General features: G+C 38.1%; 1 protein-coding gene across 2 annotated transcripts in view; it reads right to left on the minus strand.

Annotated features, from left to right (window-relative positions):
* The window catches only part of MS3_00003865 (uncharacterized protein), a 29407-nt gene extending 16377 nt beyond the window's left edge, over positions 1-13030 (minus strand). For both annotated transcript variants that reach the window (XM_035729456.2, XM_051211731.1), the window contains exons 1-11: positions 12967-13030; positions 6655-6910; positions 6351-6622; positions 6252-6314; positions 4891-4992; positions 4697-4852; positions 3940-4007; positions 3832-3900; positions 2283-2553; positions 1473-1642; positions 114-400 (exon numbers count right to left, since the gene is read on the minus strand). In XM_035729456.2, coding sequence (XP_035586557.1) covers positions 114-400; positions 1473-1642; positions 2283-2553; positions 3832-3900; positions 3940-4007; positions 4697-4852; positions 4891-4992; positions 6252-6314; positions 6351-6622; positions 6655-6757 — 1561 coding nt within the window. In that variant the 5' untranslated portion in view covers positions 6758-6910; positions 12967-13030. The remainder of the gene's footprint in view (positions 1-113; positions 401-1472; positions 1643-2282; positions 2554-3831; positions 3901-3939; positions 4008-4696; positions 4853-4890; positions 4993-6251; positions 6315-6350; positions 6623-6654; positions 6911-12966) is intronic.
* Positions 13031-13053: the final 23 nt, after the last annotated feature.

Genomic DNA, 13053 nt, shown 5'->3' on the forward strand with positions numbered 1-13053 from the left:
ACGTATAGTATTCACCGAGGCAATTCTTGCTATTATTAAATCATAAAATGATACGGGACAGTAATAAATACCGATCAACTCATTAGATAAATGTAGCATGATTCATTATGTACCAATAATCGACTCAGCAACATTAGCTTGTGAACGTAATCGTTCTTCAACACCATCTTGTGTTTCATCGTCACCTGGTTGAACAGTCTTATCTGCTCCAGTTACATGAAGCATACGATTTAGGCAAGTGAGAAATTCTTTATAACAGGCTACAGAAAGTTCTAAACGTCGAGCTGCTTGGATTGCACGTTGATTTGAAGCGCCACCACGTTTATCGGTTACTAAATGTTCTTTATAATTTATTACTTGATCATATATCCAATGAAAAATTGGCACACTGAGAGTTTCACTAGGGAAACAACAACAGTATTTATTAACAGAAAAAAAGTGTAAGCAACGAGAAAGTTATTTCAATTAACTGTTGATACTTATTAAAATACAACGCGTTATACGAAAAGAAAAAACACACTAAAGAATGGAACATAGAAATAGGAAGTGATTAAATACTTTACTCATGAACAAAATACAAAACAATACAAGAATTACTTAAATATTGACAAGATATTATATCTGTAATAAGTAAAATAAGAAAATATTAGCAAACAATTAATTCAGAATACTTATGGGGTTTATCAGTTGATAACTTGTAGGGTCGGATGATTATAATCAGTTTGAAGATATCTGAATTGGTTATAACCTAACGATAAGTATTGAACATGTATCAAGAAGTACTCTTTTCAATGGGTAACCATCACCGATTCATTTCACACATATCAAATTGAATAAAACGAAGATAATAATAACGAACATAATAATATATGGATCATCAAATATTAAGGTGTTCATAATGTTAATTTCCATATAAAAATGTATTTAAGAACAAATTTTTTTATTATCGTGACAAGAATGAAAAGGCAATATTATTTTACTTGCATGCTTTAATGATCCAAGCAGTATACGACTACATGTGTTACTATTCGTTGTCGGATTTTTTGAGAAGTCATGAGTTTCGAACTTGCTGAAATTAATCACATAGGTGTATCTACAGCCTCCAAGAAACAGGTAATTCAAAAATGTTTAAACAAGCGTTGTGTAATACTGAATTTGGAGACAACACTAGTGAATCCCTTTGTACAATGAGGTTCGGTAATAATAATGACCACACCTCAAACTTGGCTAATATGACTTCATTAGAACTAGGAACGTAACATTGACCATTATTTAGTTATCGACTAGTGTTGGTCTTTTTCCTATCTGAAAACAATCTAGTTTTATGAGTAACAAACTGATGTGTCGCTAAAATAATCATAAGTCAAAATATAATCAGCTACAGAACACTACTAAAACATTTAATTTCTTAAAACTATTTAGATTATCTAGTGAATTATTAACATTTCAACAAGTTGTAAAACAATATATACCTTATATAGTCTGAGCGAAATCGATAAACTCGACAAAATGCCATAAAGAATCGCATTGTCCAAAGGAAATAAGTTTCATCATTCTCCTGGCTAGCTTGACGAGTTAAACCTGACTGTACAACACGCATGATTGGATTATAGCAGAACTTTAAAAATTGCCAACAGAAACCCTAAATTTTTTGTAAATTATATAAAAATTAAAATTGCCAAATTATAAGATAGAAATTATTATGATCGATTTACAATACAATGTCAGGATATTGGCAAATGGAGTAACACTCAAAATGGTTACTTTTTGATTGGAAGTGGGTTTCTTGAAGTAATGAACAATTTTACAGATCAATAACCTACTGTAGTACAAGTTTTAAAAGTGCTGTGACAAATAAAACGTGTTTTTCATTGTTGAAGCAGTAATAATGGAGCGCGTATATTCTATCATGATCAGGTTACGCAAGTAGGTACATAAACAATGAGCCTTAATTTAATCTGTTCGAGAAACTATAAACTGGCTACGTTATTTCAGTCTAAGTGGAAGTTGCTAGTTTTTGTGGATGATTACCAACAGTACAAGTAAAACAGGGGAGTAAGAACCAGAGTTTGAACATATTTCTACACTACAAACAACACAACACAGCAAACGTTGTCAGCGAACAAATGAACAACAATCAGTGACACCTCTGGCTGACGGAAAATATGAAGCAGAAATTTATGAGTAGAGCGAAAAAGATATATTGAAAGTAAACATTGATTTGAGTTTATTACTTGTAAACATAAATAATATGATCGAATAACGTATTGTAAAATCAATACCTGCAGATATAACTGGACAGCCAAAATTGAACGCCGGTGTACTGGTCGGTCAACTAAAGGTTTACGATGTTTAGGCTTACGGAACTTTCGCTTTCCTACATCTAATTCAACGATGCCGACATTATCCACCACATCTACAGAACTGTCCAACTGTTTCGAAATTACAGTTGCCATTTGAGCTTTATGGGTAATATCATGATGGTAAATCAGTGGACGTTCGCTCAAAGATGGTGTATTTACCAATTCAAAAGCACCACCAAATCGTGCTTGCCTATATAAATAAAATAAAATTGTAGAGTCATCATAACTACGTATATATTTCAAAATAAAACAAACCAATCTATGATTATTTATACTGTAAAATCTTTCCAAAATTAACACTATCTACAGAAAGTTATCACCTTATTTAGTTCGTTTATGGACATTTTATTTTCACGTTAAGTGTCTAACAGTTGATTTAGTTGACTATTTTAGTGGTGATATTTCTACAGTTAAATATCAAAGAACGCTACGTAAATGTCATGATTAACAGTTATGTTTTATTGCTGACCAACATATAATGTTTTGTAACGGTGGTTTAGTGGTTAAGGAGATCGACTCTCACCCACTCAGTCTCTTGTTCAAAGCCCGCCTCACCAACTTTGGTTTGGGCGCCTGAGTAGTATCATTAGCCCTCATACTGAAAGTGCGGCTTATACCCAAGTACCTAGAGAATGAGTTAGTTTAATTTTGTTTCATTGTCAGGTCTTGTAATATTCTTTGCATTTGTATTGAAACTTAATGGCCTTTGTTTGGTAATAAAATCAATTATTTAGTATGAGTCATTTGAAGATAGTAGTAGTTTACACTAAATGAATGTATGGAATTACAGTTGATTTCATAGAGAGCATTGTTTGGTAACTATAATTATTTTTAAAAATGGAGTAGTGACTTGTTTACGATATGGTTCAAAAAAATAAAGATTCATGTATCGTAATAAAAATGAAGTTCACTTTTACCTAGTCTTTCTTCATATAAACAGATATTCAGTCAAAACTATAATATACATATGGCTGTGAAGTGCATTTACAACTGAATGTTATAAAATACACATTTTGTTTTATCTATACGAGCTCATTACGAAATCTAGTTCAGACAGAAATGAATAACTGTAAACAATGTTTAATGTTGATCGTCACAAGAAAAATCTTATCTTGTGAAGTGTTGTTTGAGAAACATAAATACTTGAATGTCAATCGCTAAGTTGCTTCAAACCAAGCTCATTTGATATGGTTTGCATACCGAAAACTTCTAGACTTCATATAAAAGATCTAGCTTAATATCTGATAAAAAAACCTGTATGTGGTTTCTGAACTGTTCTATGACTGATTTAGTCTTTGATTGTATGTTATTATCTTATTCAATAAAGATAATGAACAATATAAACAAAATTTAGTGAGTTTTATAACGAAAGACTAAATACAATACCAAACATCACGAAACAGAAAAGTCATAGTGCCGTTGTTTATCACTTGAAATAAATCTACATCAATAACATCAAATCACTCACCTTAGGTTACAGGCGTAAAGAAAATTCTTTCGTTCCATATCATCTCGAATTTTCAATCTTTCAATAAGTCTACATCATTGTTTTCTATTAAAAATAACTGAAACATACTTTCTCCGAGTGTTTAACTCAGATTTAGTTTCTGCTCTGTTTCCAGCACAGGCAAGTAGCTCAGGTGTCTATGGAAATGAAGAGCAATATTTGGATGAATTATCTGATTCTTGAATCAAAATAAATTGCATACAAACGGTAACTATACTTACAAGCTACAAAAAAAGATTACGCATAGAAAGACAGTGAATACAGGACAAAGATGAAGCTAGTTAGCACCTTGAACAAGAAAATGAGAAGTAATAGTGCTAGATTTCATTTCTGAATTGGTCAAACATTTATTTAAAAAATTATAACATTTCCCCGTTATAATACTTGAGCAAAATTTAAAGAATAAAATATTTGATCTTTCATGATGTAGACATCCACAAATTTCTTGTTAGATCTTCCTTTAGAAGATATGGAATAATAACTTAGACGTTTGATAATAAAAGGAAAAGGTTACAAGTTCTAATAAATATTGGCCTTTTTAAAATTCGGTTGATATGATGTAACACTTTTTATACAGGTTTCCATATCTAGTCAACAATAAAATATTCATTTATTCATCAATTAACAAAACCTTCATCCAGAAATAGGCAAAAAAACTGTTGTATTGAGGATTTTCTTTGTGGACACTTGACTAAAGTTTATCCTGAGAGGTTTTATCGTCCATAGTACATATTAGAATCATATGGATACAAACATAATTTCTTTAAGAAAAAAGAAAAGCTTTTTCTGTGACTGATATTGAGTTGCCAGATAGAGTAAAACTAACCTGTTCCCTTAACATCAGTGATATGATTTCAAGAGTATGAAAAGCGAACATTTGTTCATCATCTGAATTTGCAAGAAACAAAAGTAGTTCATCCCACCCAGATAAATGCATTGCCCATAAAATCTGGTCATGTACAGAAACATCCTCGTCCGTACGCTGAAGCAAATTTGTCTTAACATGACAAAGTCAATTACCTGCTCGCCAACAACATCAGGAGCAATATGAAGTACATTACGTATTAAAATCAAAATACGCTCAATGAGAAGACGATCTTCTTCACTCCTTTCTTCCCAGCTCTAAAAATAATATAAAAGGTATGAAGTAAGTAGTTAATGAGTATTAAACTGAATAAAGAGGTAGTCATATATTAGACACAAAATTACAAATCGTTTATTACAAGTTCAAAACCAGTGCTTAAAGACTAGGCGATATGACCTGAAAATCAGTCCCAATAGTGTAGATGGATTTACTTCCGACATTCACTTGAATCTCTTATAGTTTCCCAATAATCAACACATACTTTAAAGATAAAGATGACCAAATGTTTAAAACATGTGCACGTTCTAAGTCTTGAAGATCAATGCTTACATCCGTAAAAATAATAGGAAGCGAATTATTGCGGAACATGATCAAGTGTGTTTATCTATTCTGATGAACTCATTTGGTCAGTCATCATATGAAAAGAAGATACGCTTGTGTGTTTAACCACAAGTAAAGCAAATCACAAAGGTCTTTGAATTTGTTTATGAGGAATGAGCAATTTATTTGATAGCTATTTAGTCTAACTCAGCATAGAACCTGACACGTATGTACATCGGTTCCAGTTACCATACCCCATTAGGACAGCGAGATGAAATTGTCAAGGCAAATCCCAGAGTAGCGAAGGTGGTAACAGAAGACACTAAGCATCGAAAGTAAGATCTAAAAAACATAAATTAGTTAAATAGAAACATTATAAGGAATTTAGAAACTTGGAGTCTAGGGGAAGGCTAAGTATGGACGCATTTACGCTATAACAAAATATTCTGAGCCACATCACCCACTGGTTCAGACAATCACGCGGACCCCAACCAGGTAGTCTACATCTGTGCATTTCACATACAATTTACTCATTTTCTTATGGTATCCGTTTTAAAACCAAACTCACATATACACGACTATAATTCTATAACGTATCTAACAGGATTACGAGGTTGATTATATCATTGTACGAGATGGGTGGAACAAGGCTCGAACTTCCCACTAATGACTGAGAATCGATTTATTAAACCACTGAGCTCCCGAATAGTAATAAATAATCAATTCATGCAATACGATCAGTGCAACCGTGTAAACTGGTTTAGGGAAGTTAACATTTTTTGTTCCGTGATCTCTCTCTCTCTCTCTCTCTCTCTCTCTATATATATATATATATATATATATATATATATATATATATATATATATATATATATATATAAAGAACCCGAAATATCATTTCAATTATTGGTGAAAATTCAGTTAATTGAAAAGTTTGCGCATGAATAGTAACTAACAAACACAAAGTGCAACTTACTCTATCTAACAAACTGCCTACCACATTACACAGGACCCGAAACAATTCTTCATCTGCAAAGTCCTAAGGTTTTATCCATGTACATTTAATACTACCCACTTTTTTGTATGACTTTAGCAAATCATCAACTTGAAGATAAGCACTGTAAAGATCACGATCCTTTGGTATCTCTTGACGAAAACATACAATTGCAGGTTGAGTCAAATTCATAAGAAGACGAATGACCAGTTCAAATAATATTTTATTGCCGCTACAACAACGGAGAAGCGGTATGAGATCACTGGAAACAATGCGGAGTTGACCAAGTTCACGTCGTATATCACATTCAGCAGTTTCATTTCGTAAGTAACGCAATAAAGTGCGAATGGAAACTATAACTGAATTCAATATCTTCCATAAATACCTTCTGCATCAGTATCTATCTTGTATGTATCGCCCTCACGAAATCCAAGACAAGAGCAACAGGCTTGAATATCCGCATAACGAAGAGTAGGATCAGCCAACATTACATAAAATCAAAAGCCAACCAAATCTAACAAAGTGGGGTTAGTGTTCGTCTTGTGATATAAAATATGGATTGCCCATAAATACACTGATATTAAACTACACCAATACCTGTGACCAACTTAACCACGAAAGCCTGAAACAAAGTAGCTAACCTGAAACGAGAGTTTTCAAAATAAACCAGCTTGATACATTAAGTATGTGTAGGATCAGTGAGAGTATCAGCAACATGCAATTATAACCAAAGTGTATTTGAAAAGCTTTTTAAGTGCAAGCCGAACAATGACAAATATAATGGGAAGAGATAAGATGATTTGCAGTTCATAGGAGTTTGTGAGGTAACTAGAGAATAGCTTGAAAAACCTATCAGTAATTAACACTATGAGGATAGACAAACAAACGAATACTGCTACTTTTCTTCGGAATAAACTAAGAACCTCATTACCGGATACTTTCGGAGAAGCAGCACGGTTTCAGAATAGGTTACTCTTGTCTCACTAACTTATCAGTGGCTCGTGAAAACTGGTGCGCTCTTAAGGACCAAAAGTTACCTGTAGACGTAGCCTTCGTTGATTTCAGCAAAGCTTTTGACAAGGTTCCGCACAACCGGCTGTTATATAAGTTAAGAAATGTCGGGATTGGAGGCAATCTATTTATGTGGATAAAAGACTTCTTAGTTGGGCGTCAACAAAGAGTAAGGGTGAACTCAAAGTTATCTAGCTGGGAAACCGTGCTTAGTGGAGTGCCCCAGGGTACAGTTTTGGGGCCAGTGCTATTCCTCTTGTATGTAAATGACCTTCCTCGTCTCCTATCATAATCGGTCTTGCTATATGCTGACGATGTCAAGATATGGAGAACGATACGATGTGAGGGTGATAGCTTAGAACTCCAAAGTGGCCCGATCGAAGCTGCTACCTTGACGCGGTGGTCGGGCTTGCCTATCGTGATGACCCAACCGAGCAATATTGGCTGGAACATATGTTTCTGCAGGTTCTACCATGCCAGGCAGGTCGATTGATGAACGGTAAGACTTAAAGCAGCAACTCATGGTCTGAGGGCGAAGTCGTACTGCTGACTGTAGAGAGGTGTGACAGCAGTAAGATGTTTCCCTCGGACAACCAGCATGATAGCGATGCTGCCTTCCCACAAGGAGGGGTGGGGTTAGAAAAGGTCGACCCTAAAAATGTCACACCTCACCTTACCTCACGGATTTCCGTCTCCGGCGGTAAGGCCCTTTGAAGAACGGAGCTAACACGTCAAAAACCTCCCACGAAAAGGACGTGCGCGACCGGCCTCAAGCAGTTGTCCCTTGGGCTCTGCGGTCACGCTCCCAGGTCGTCAAGACTAACACTAATCCAATTTCCTTTTCAGGTTCCTCAAGAAATACCCTTCCACGGTGTGGGCAGCCGGGAAGTGACATCAGCCCTCATACCCGTAACAGCACAAGAGACCAAGGTGGTCACATTCAAATCCTTCCTACACCTCCTAATACCTCTCTTATCTCCCCGACTAACCCTCCTCACGTCTCTTTATCACTTCGCACCGCTAGGGCAAACGATTCGAGTACGTGGAACGCCATTCCTAGTCTCCTGAAACCACGCTCTAAACTACACGTAGGAGCTTTTAACGTACGAACACTTTGCCAAATAGGACAGCAGGCTTCCTTAGCTAAAACTTTAGAATCTCGCGCCATCGATGTGTGCTGCGTCTCCAAAACGCGCATACAGGATCCAAGTAGCGTCATTCATTTGACCTCACCATGCCAAAATAAAGAACCGACTCGACTTACGCTTCGTGTATCTGGAAGCCCTGATTCTGCTTCCCGTGGCCTCGCCGGCGTAGGTATAGCATTGAGTTCTAGGGCAGAACTAGCTCTCTTAGACTGGATCCCAGTAGACAGTCGTTTGTGCGCTGTCCGACTGAACGGAACAGTAAGAATCCGGAAAGATAGGGACACTCGTCGTTGCCTCTTCGTCGTCTCTGCCTATTCTCCCACTGACTGCAGCTCAGATGATGTAAAAGATGAGTTTTACAGAAAGCTTTCGGACCTTCTCCAAAAAGCTAAGCGCTCGGATGTAGTAATAGTGGCCGGTGACTTTAATGCTCAAGTAGGTAAACTAAGCGATAGGGAAAGACACCTAGGTGGATCTTATGGTGTCGTGGCTCAAAGAACAGATAATGGCGACCGTCTGTTGCAGCTATGCTCAGATAACCGCCTGTTCCTTGCAAATACTAACTTTAAGCATAAGGAAAAACATCTTTTAACATGGCGACCCCTAATTCGTCCCAACGTTGGACCCAAATAGATCACATCGCTATCAGCCACCGATGGAGGGGCTCGATAGAAGACTGTCGCTCATTCTGGAGCACATGCCTAGATTCAGATCATGCTCTAGTGCGAGCGCGTATTTGCTTGCGTCTTACTGGACGTAGGAAAGATGCTGCAAGGAAACCTCTTAGGGGCCTACTTAATGATAGTCAAGCTAAGAGTATATTTCAGGAACAACTACGAAAACAGTTAGGCAGCCATGTATGTGATGCCCACCCCGATGCAGCATGGAATGATATCCGAAAAGCTGTGGAAACAGCAGTGATATCTGCTAGTAAGGTAAACCAGAAGGTTAGGGAGCAACACTGGATCTCAGCAGCATCTATCGCACTGATAGATGCTCGGAAACTCATTCCACCCGGCTCTGAACATAATGAAGAGCGGAGTCAGCTTAAGCGCAAGCTGACAAGAAGCCTACGCAATGATCGTGAACAGTGGTGGGTAGCGAAAGCAAGAGAGATGGAAAAGGCAGCGGCAATAGGTAATAGCAGACAATTGTTCAGACTCGTTAAGGAAACCGGAATTAGGAACCCGACCGTTAGCGAAACAATCTCAGAGAAAGATGGACATATTATTCATTCTCAATCCAGGAGATTGGATCGATGGGCAGAACACTTTAGGGATCAGTTCAACTGGCTTTCAGCCACACCTCAGTTTCCCACGATCTCTAGTCAACCTGAATGGCAAGTTAATGTAGGTCCTCCGTCCCTTTACGAAGTTGAAAAAGTCATAGGAAATCTGAAGCGAGGGAGAGCAGCAGGCCCTGACAGGTTTACTCCTGAGATTTTTAAGGATGGTGGTCCAGTATTAGCAATGAGATTAACTGAGGTCTTAGGTAGAATTTGGGAACTGGACGTAATCCCATCTGACTGGTCTCAATCACTGATTGTGCCAGTCTATAAGAAAGGACAAAAGTCCTCTTGTGACAATCACAGAGGAATCAGTTTGACTAATATAGTGTCTAAAATATTAGCTTCAATAATACTTCGACGCCTAACTAAAGCTCGTGAAGAGCAGACTAGAGAAAATCAGGCTGGTTTTCGACATGGACGTGGTTTTATAGACCAGATATTCACACTACGTCAGGTTCTAGAACACAGACACACATTCAGACGCCCCACAATGGTAGTATTTCTCGACCTTAAGGCGGCATTCGACTCTGTTGATCGTGAGGTTCTATGGCAGTGTTTGTCACTGAAAGGAGTACCAAAGAAGTACATTAGCCTTGTAAAGGCTCTCTACTCGAACACAACTGAACTGGTCGAGTGAGAGCTTATGGCGAACTGTTATCAGAATTGATTACCTCAAGTGGTGTTCGTCAGGGCTGCTCACTCTCTCCATTCTTGTTCAACTTCGTCATCGACGTACTTTTAGAGATAACACTTTCCTCGTCTAGATTTCCAGGGGTTGAACTTCTACCGGGAGGTTCACTTGTTGACTTAGAATATGCAGATGACATAGTTTTATTTGGTGAAGACGCTGACAAAATGCAGAGTCTTCTGACCACTCTAAGCAACAATGCAAGCATGTTCGGGATGCGATTCTCTCCCTCGAAATGCAAAATGTTGCTTCAGGATTGGGTTACATCGACACCCGAACTAGTGATAGGGAGTGAAGTAGTTGAGTGTGTCGACCGCTTCACTTATCTTGGAAGTCTCATCACGGATACAGAAGGCTCGACTAGTTTTTGCCAACTTGCGTCATTTATGGCGTAGGCGAGATATCCGTCTATCAACCAAAGGACGTGTTTACTGCGCAGCAGTTCGTTCCGTCCTACTTTATGGCAGTGAAACATGGCCGGTAAGAGTAGAGGATATCCGTAGGCTACTAGTATTTGATCATAGGTGTCTTCGAAACATTGCTCGTATATCATGGGACCATCGAGTAAGTAATGCAGTTGTTAGGAAACGGGTACTATATAAGGATGGCAAACCAATTGATGAAGTAGTGAAACTTCATCAGTTGAGATGGCTGGGACACGTGTTACGTATGCCCAACGACCGACTGCCTCGATGTGCTATGTTCAGTGGTATACGAGTAGGTTGGAAGAAAGCTAGGGGCGGCCAAACCAAAACATGGCACAAGTCCATGAAGTCACTGACAAGTGAACTGAGTCATGTTGGTAGGTGTAGACTACCTGGTTGGGGACCGCGAGATGATAGCAACCGATGGTTAGAGACCCTGAATGACATGGCTCAAAATCGTTTGCAATGGCGCAGGTGCATCCACTCTCTGTGTTCTCCCAAATTCTAATCTTCTGAATTCTTCATGTCCCTTTTTTCCTCTTTCCAAATTTATTTCACTGGATTATACTCTTTAAATAACATCTCCAAACCCTAATCTTCCCGATTACTGCTTATACTCTTATTACCTCTACCACTACGGGATTTGAATCGACCACTGCATCTCTGTGCTAATGTGGTGTGGCAACTCGAACTGATGTACGTACGTACGAAGTTCTACGTTGTTACTGACTGACCAAAGTGACCTGAAGAAATTATCTGAATGGTCTCAAACCTGGCAGTTGCCGATAAATACTTCCAAGTGTGTTGTGATGCATATCGGTCATCAAGGTACAGATACATACACGATGAATAACACTGAGCTACCCGTCGTCCAGACATATAATGACTTAGAAGTTATCGTTAGTCAAGACTTAAAGACTACTGCACACTGCCGTGCAATAGCCGCCAAGGGTTTTAGAACGTTATGGTCAATACGTAGGGCTTTTAGTCATGTCGACGCTAAGACGTTTTTGACTTTGTATACAGTGTTCTCACGTCCTAAATTTGAGTACTGCATACAAGCGACCAGCCCCTGCTTTAAAAAAGACAGTGAGCTTCTGGAAAAGGTTCAGAGAACGGCAACTAAGTTGATTCCCGGAATAGCGAAGCTTCCGTATGAAGCTCGATTGGCCAAGCTGAACCTTTTCCCGTTGTCATATCGCAGAACTAGAGGCGACCTGATTACAGTTTTCAAATTGCTTAGTGCCAAATTCGCACCTGATATGCCCTCATTTTTCCTGTCTTCCAAAACAGAGAATTTACGAGGGCACTACAAAAAAGTTCACAAGCCAAGAACAAATTACTTGTCAGCTGACTATCGACATTCCCATAGAATCACCAACGAGTGGAACTCATTACCTCAGCACGTGGTTGAGGCTCCATCCGTCGATTCTTTCAAAAGAAAGTTGGATCAACTGAGGGACCACCATTGCCAGGACTAACACAGGCCATCAGGCCTCCTGTCCTTCCCAAACTGAAACTGATTAGGCAAAAACAACTGAGTCACTTAAAACTACACCCATGTGACTACGAAACAGAGACTTCGTTACACATGTATTGAACAACCTGATAAGCCTACCATAAATAAAAGTCACAGCTGATTTCATAAATGAATGGTGTGTATCTTTTGCAGACCTACACAGATAACTGATATTTACAGCAGTGAATGTGTTGTGAAGAACATCTTCATAACAGCCAAAACAGGCATATAAATCTGATCTTTGTGACGCGAACCAGCCAGTGAAAAATGAATCAAAGTATAAGTAACCAGAACCATACCTAGAATCCAGTTCACTAACCAACAATACATAACCCGGTCATTGAGTGGAAGTACAGTGTGAGACCGGTGAATCGGCAATCATCATATATTCTTTTGTTGATTAGCAATGAATATTATGTTGCAAGAACTAATTTGATTTATTATCTCGTTAGGGCATGAACGTAATCAATAGTTAAATAATGAGAACGGTCTCAGCCTTCAGATTAAGCAATATATATTAGTTTACATAGAACACTTAATCGAGTGTTTGCAAATCGTAGAATGAAAATAAGCATGACTTATAAACTAAACAGAAGCAAACCAGGAAAAAAAACATACGTAGTGTGCAATTCTAATTACACCTACACAATCACAGAAAGTCAGCAATCCTCGAAACTGCCGCCTTGAGTTAGTGGTATAAACTAC

This window comes from Schistosoma haematobium, chromosome ZW (genome assembly GCF_000699445.3).
Source record: "Schistosoma haematobium chromosome ZW, whole genome shotgun sequence".
Classification (NCBI taxonomy): Eukaryota; Metazoa; Platyhelminthes; class Trematoda; order Strigeidida; family Schistosomatidae; genus Schistosoma; species Schistosoma haematobium.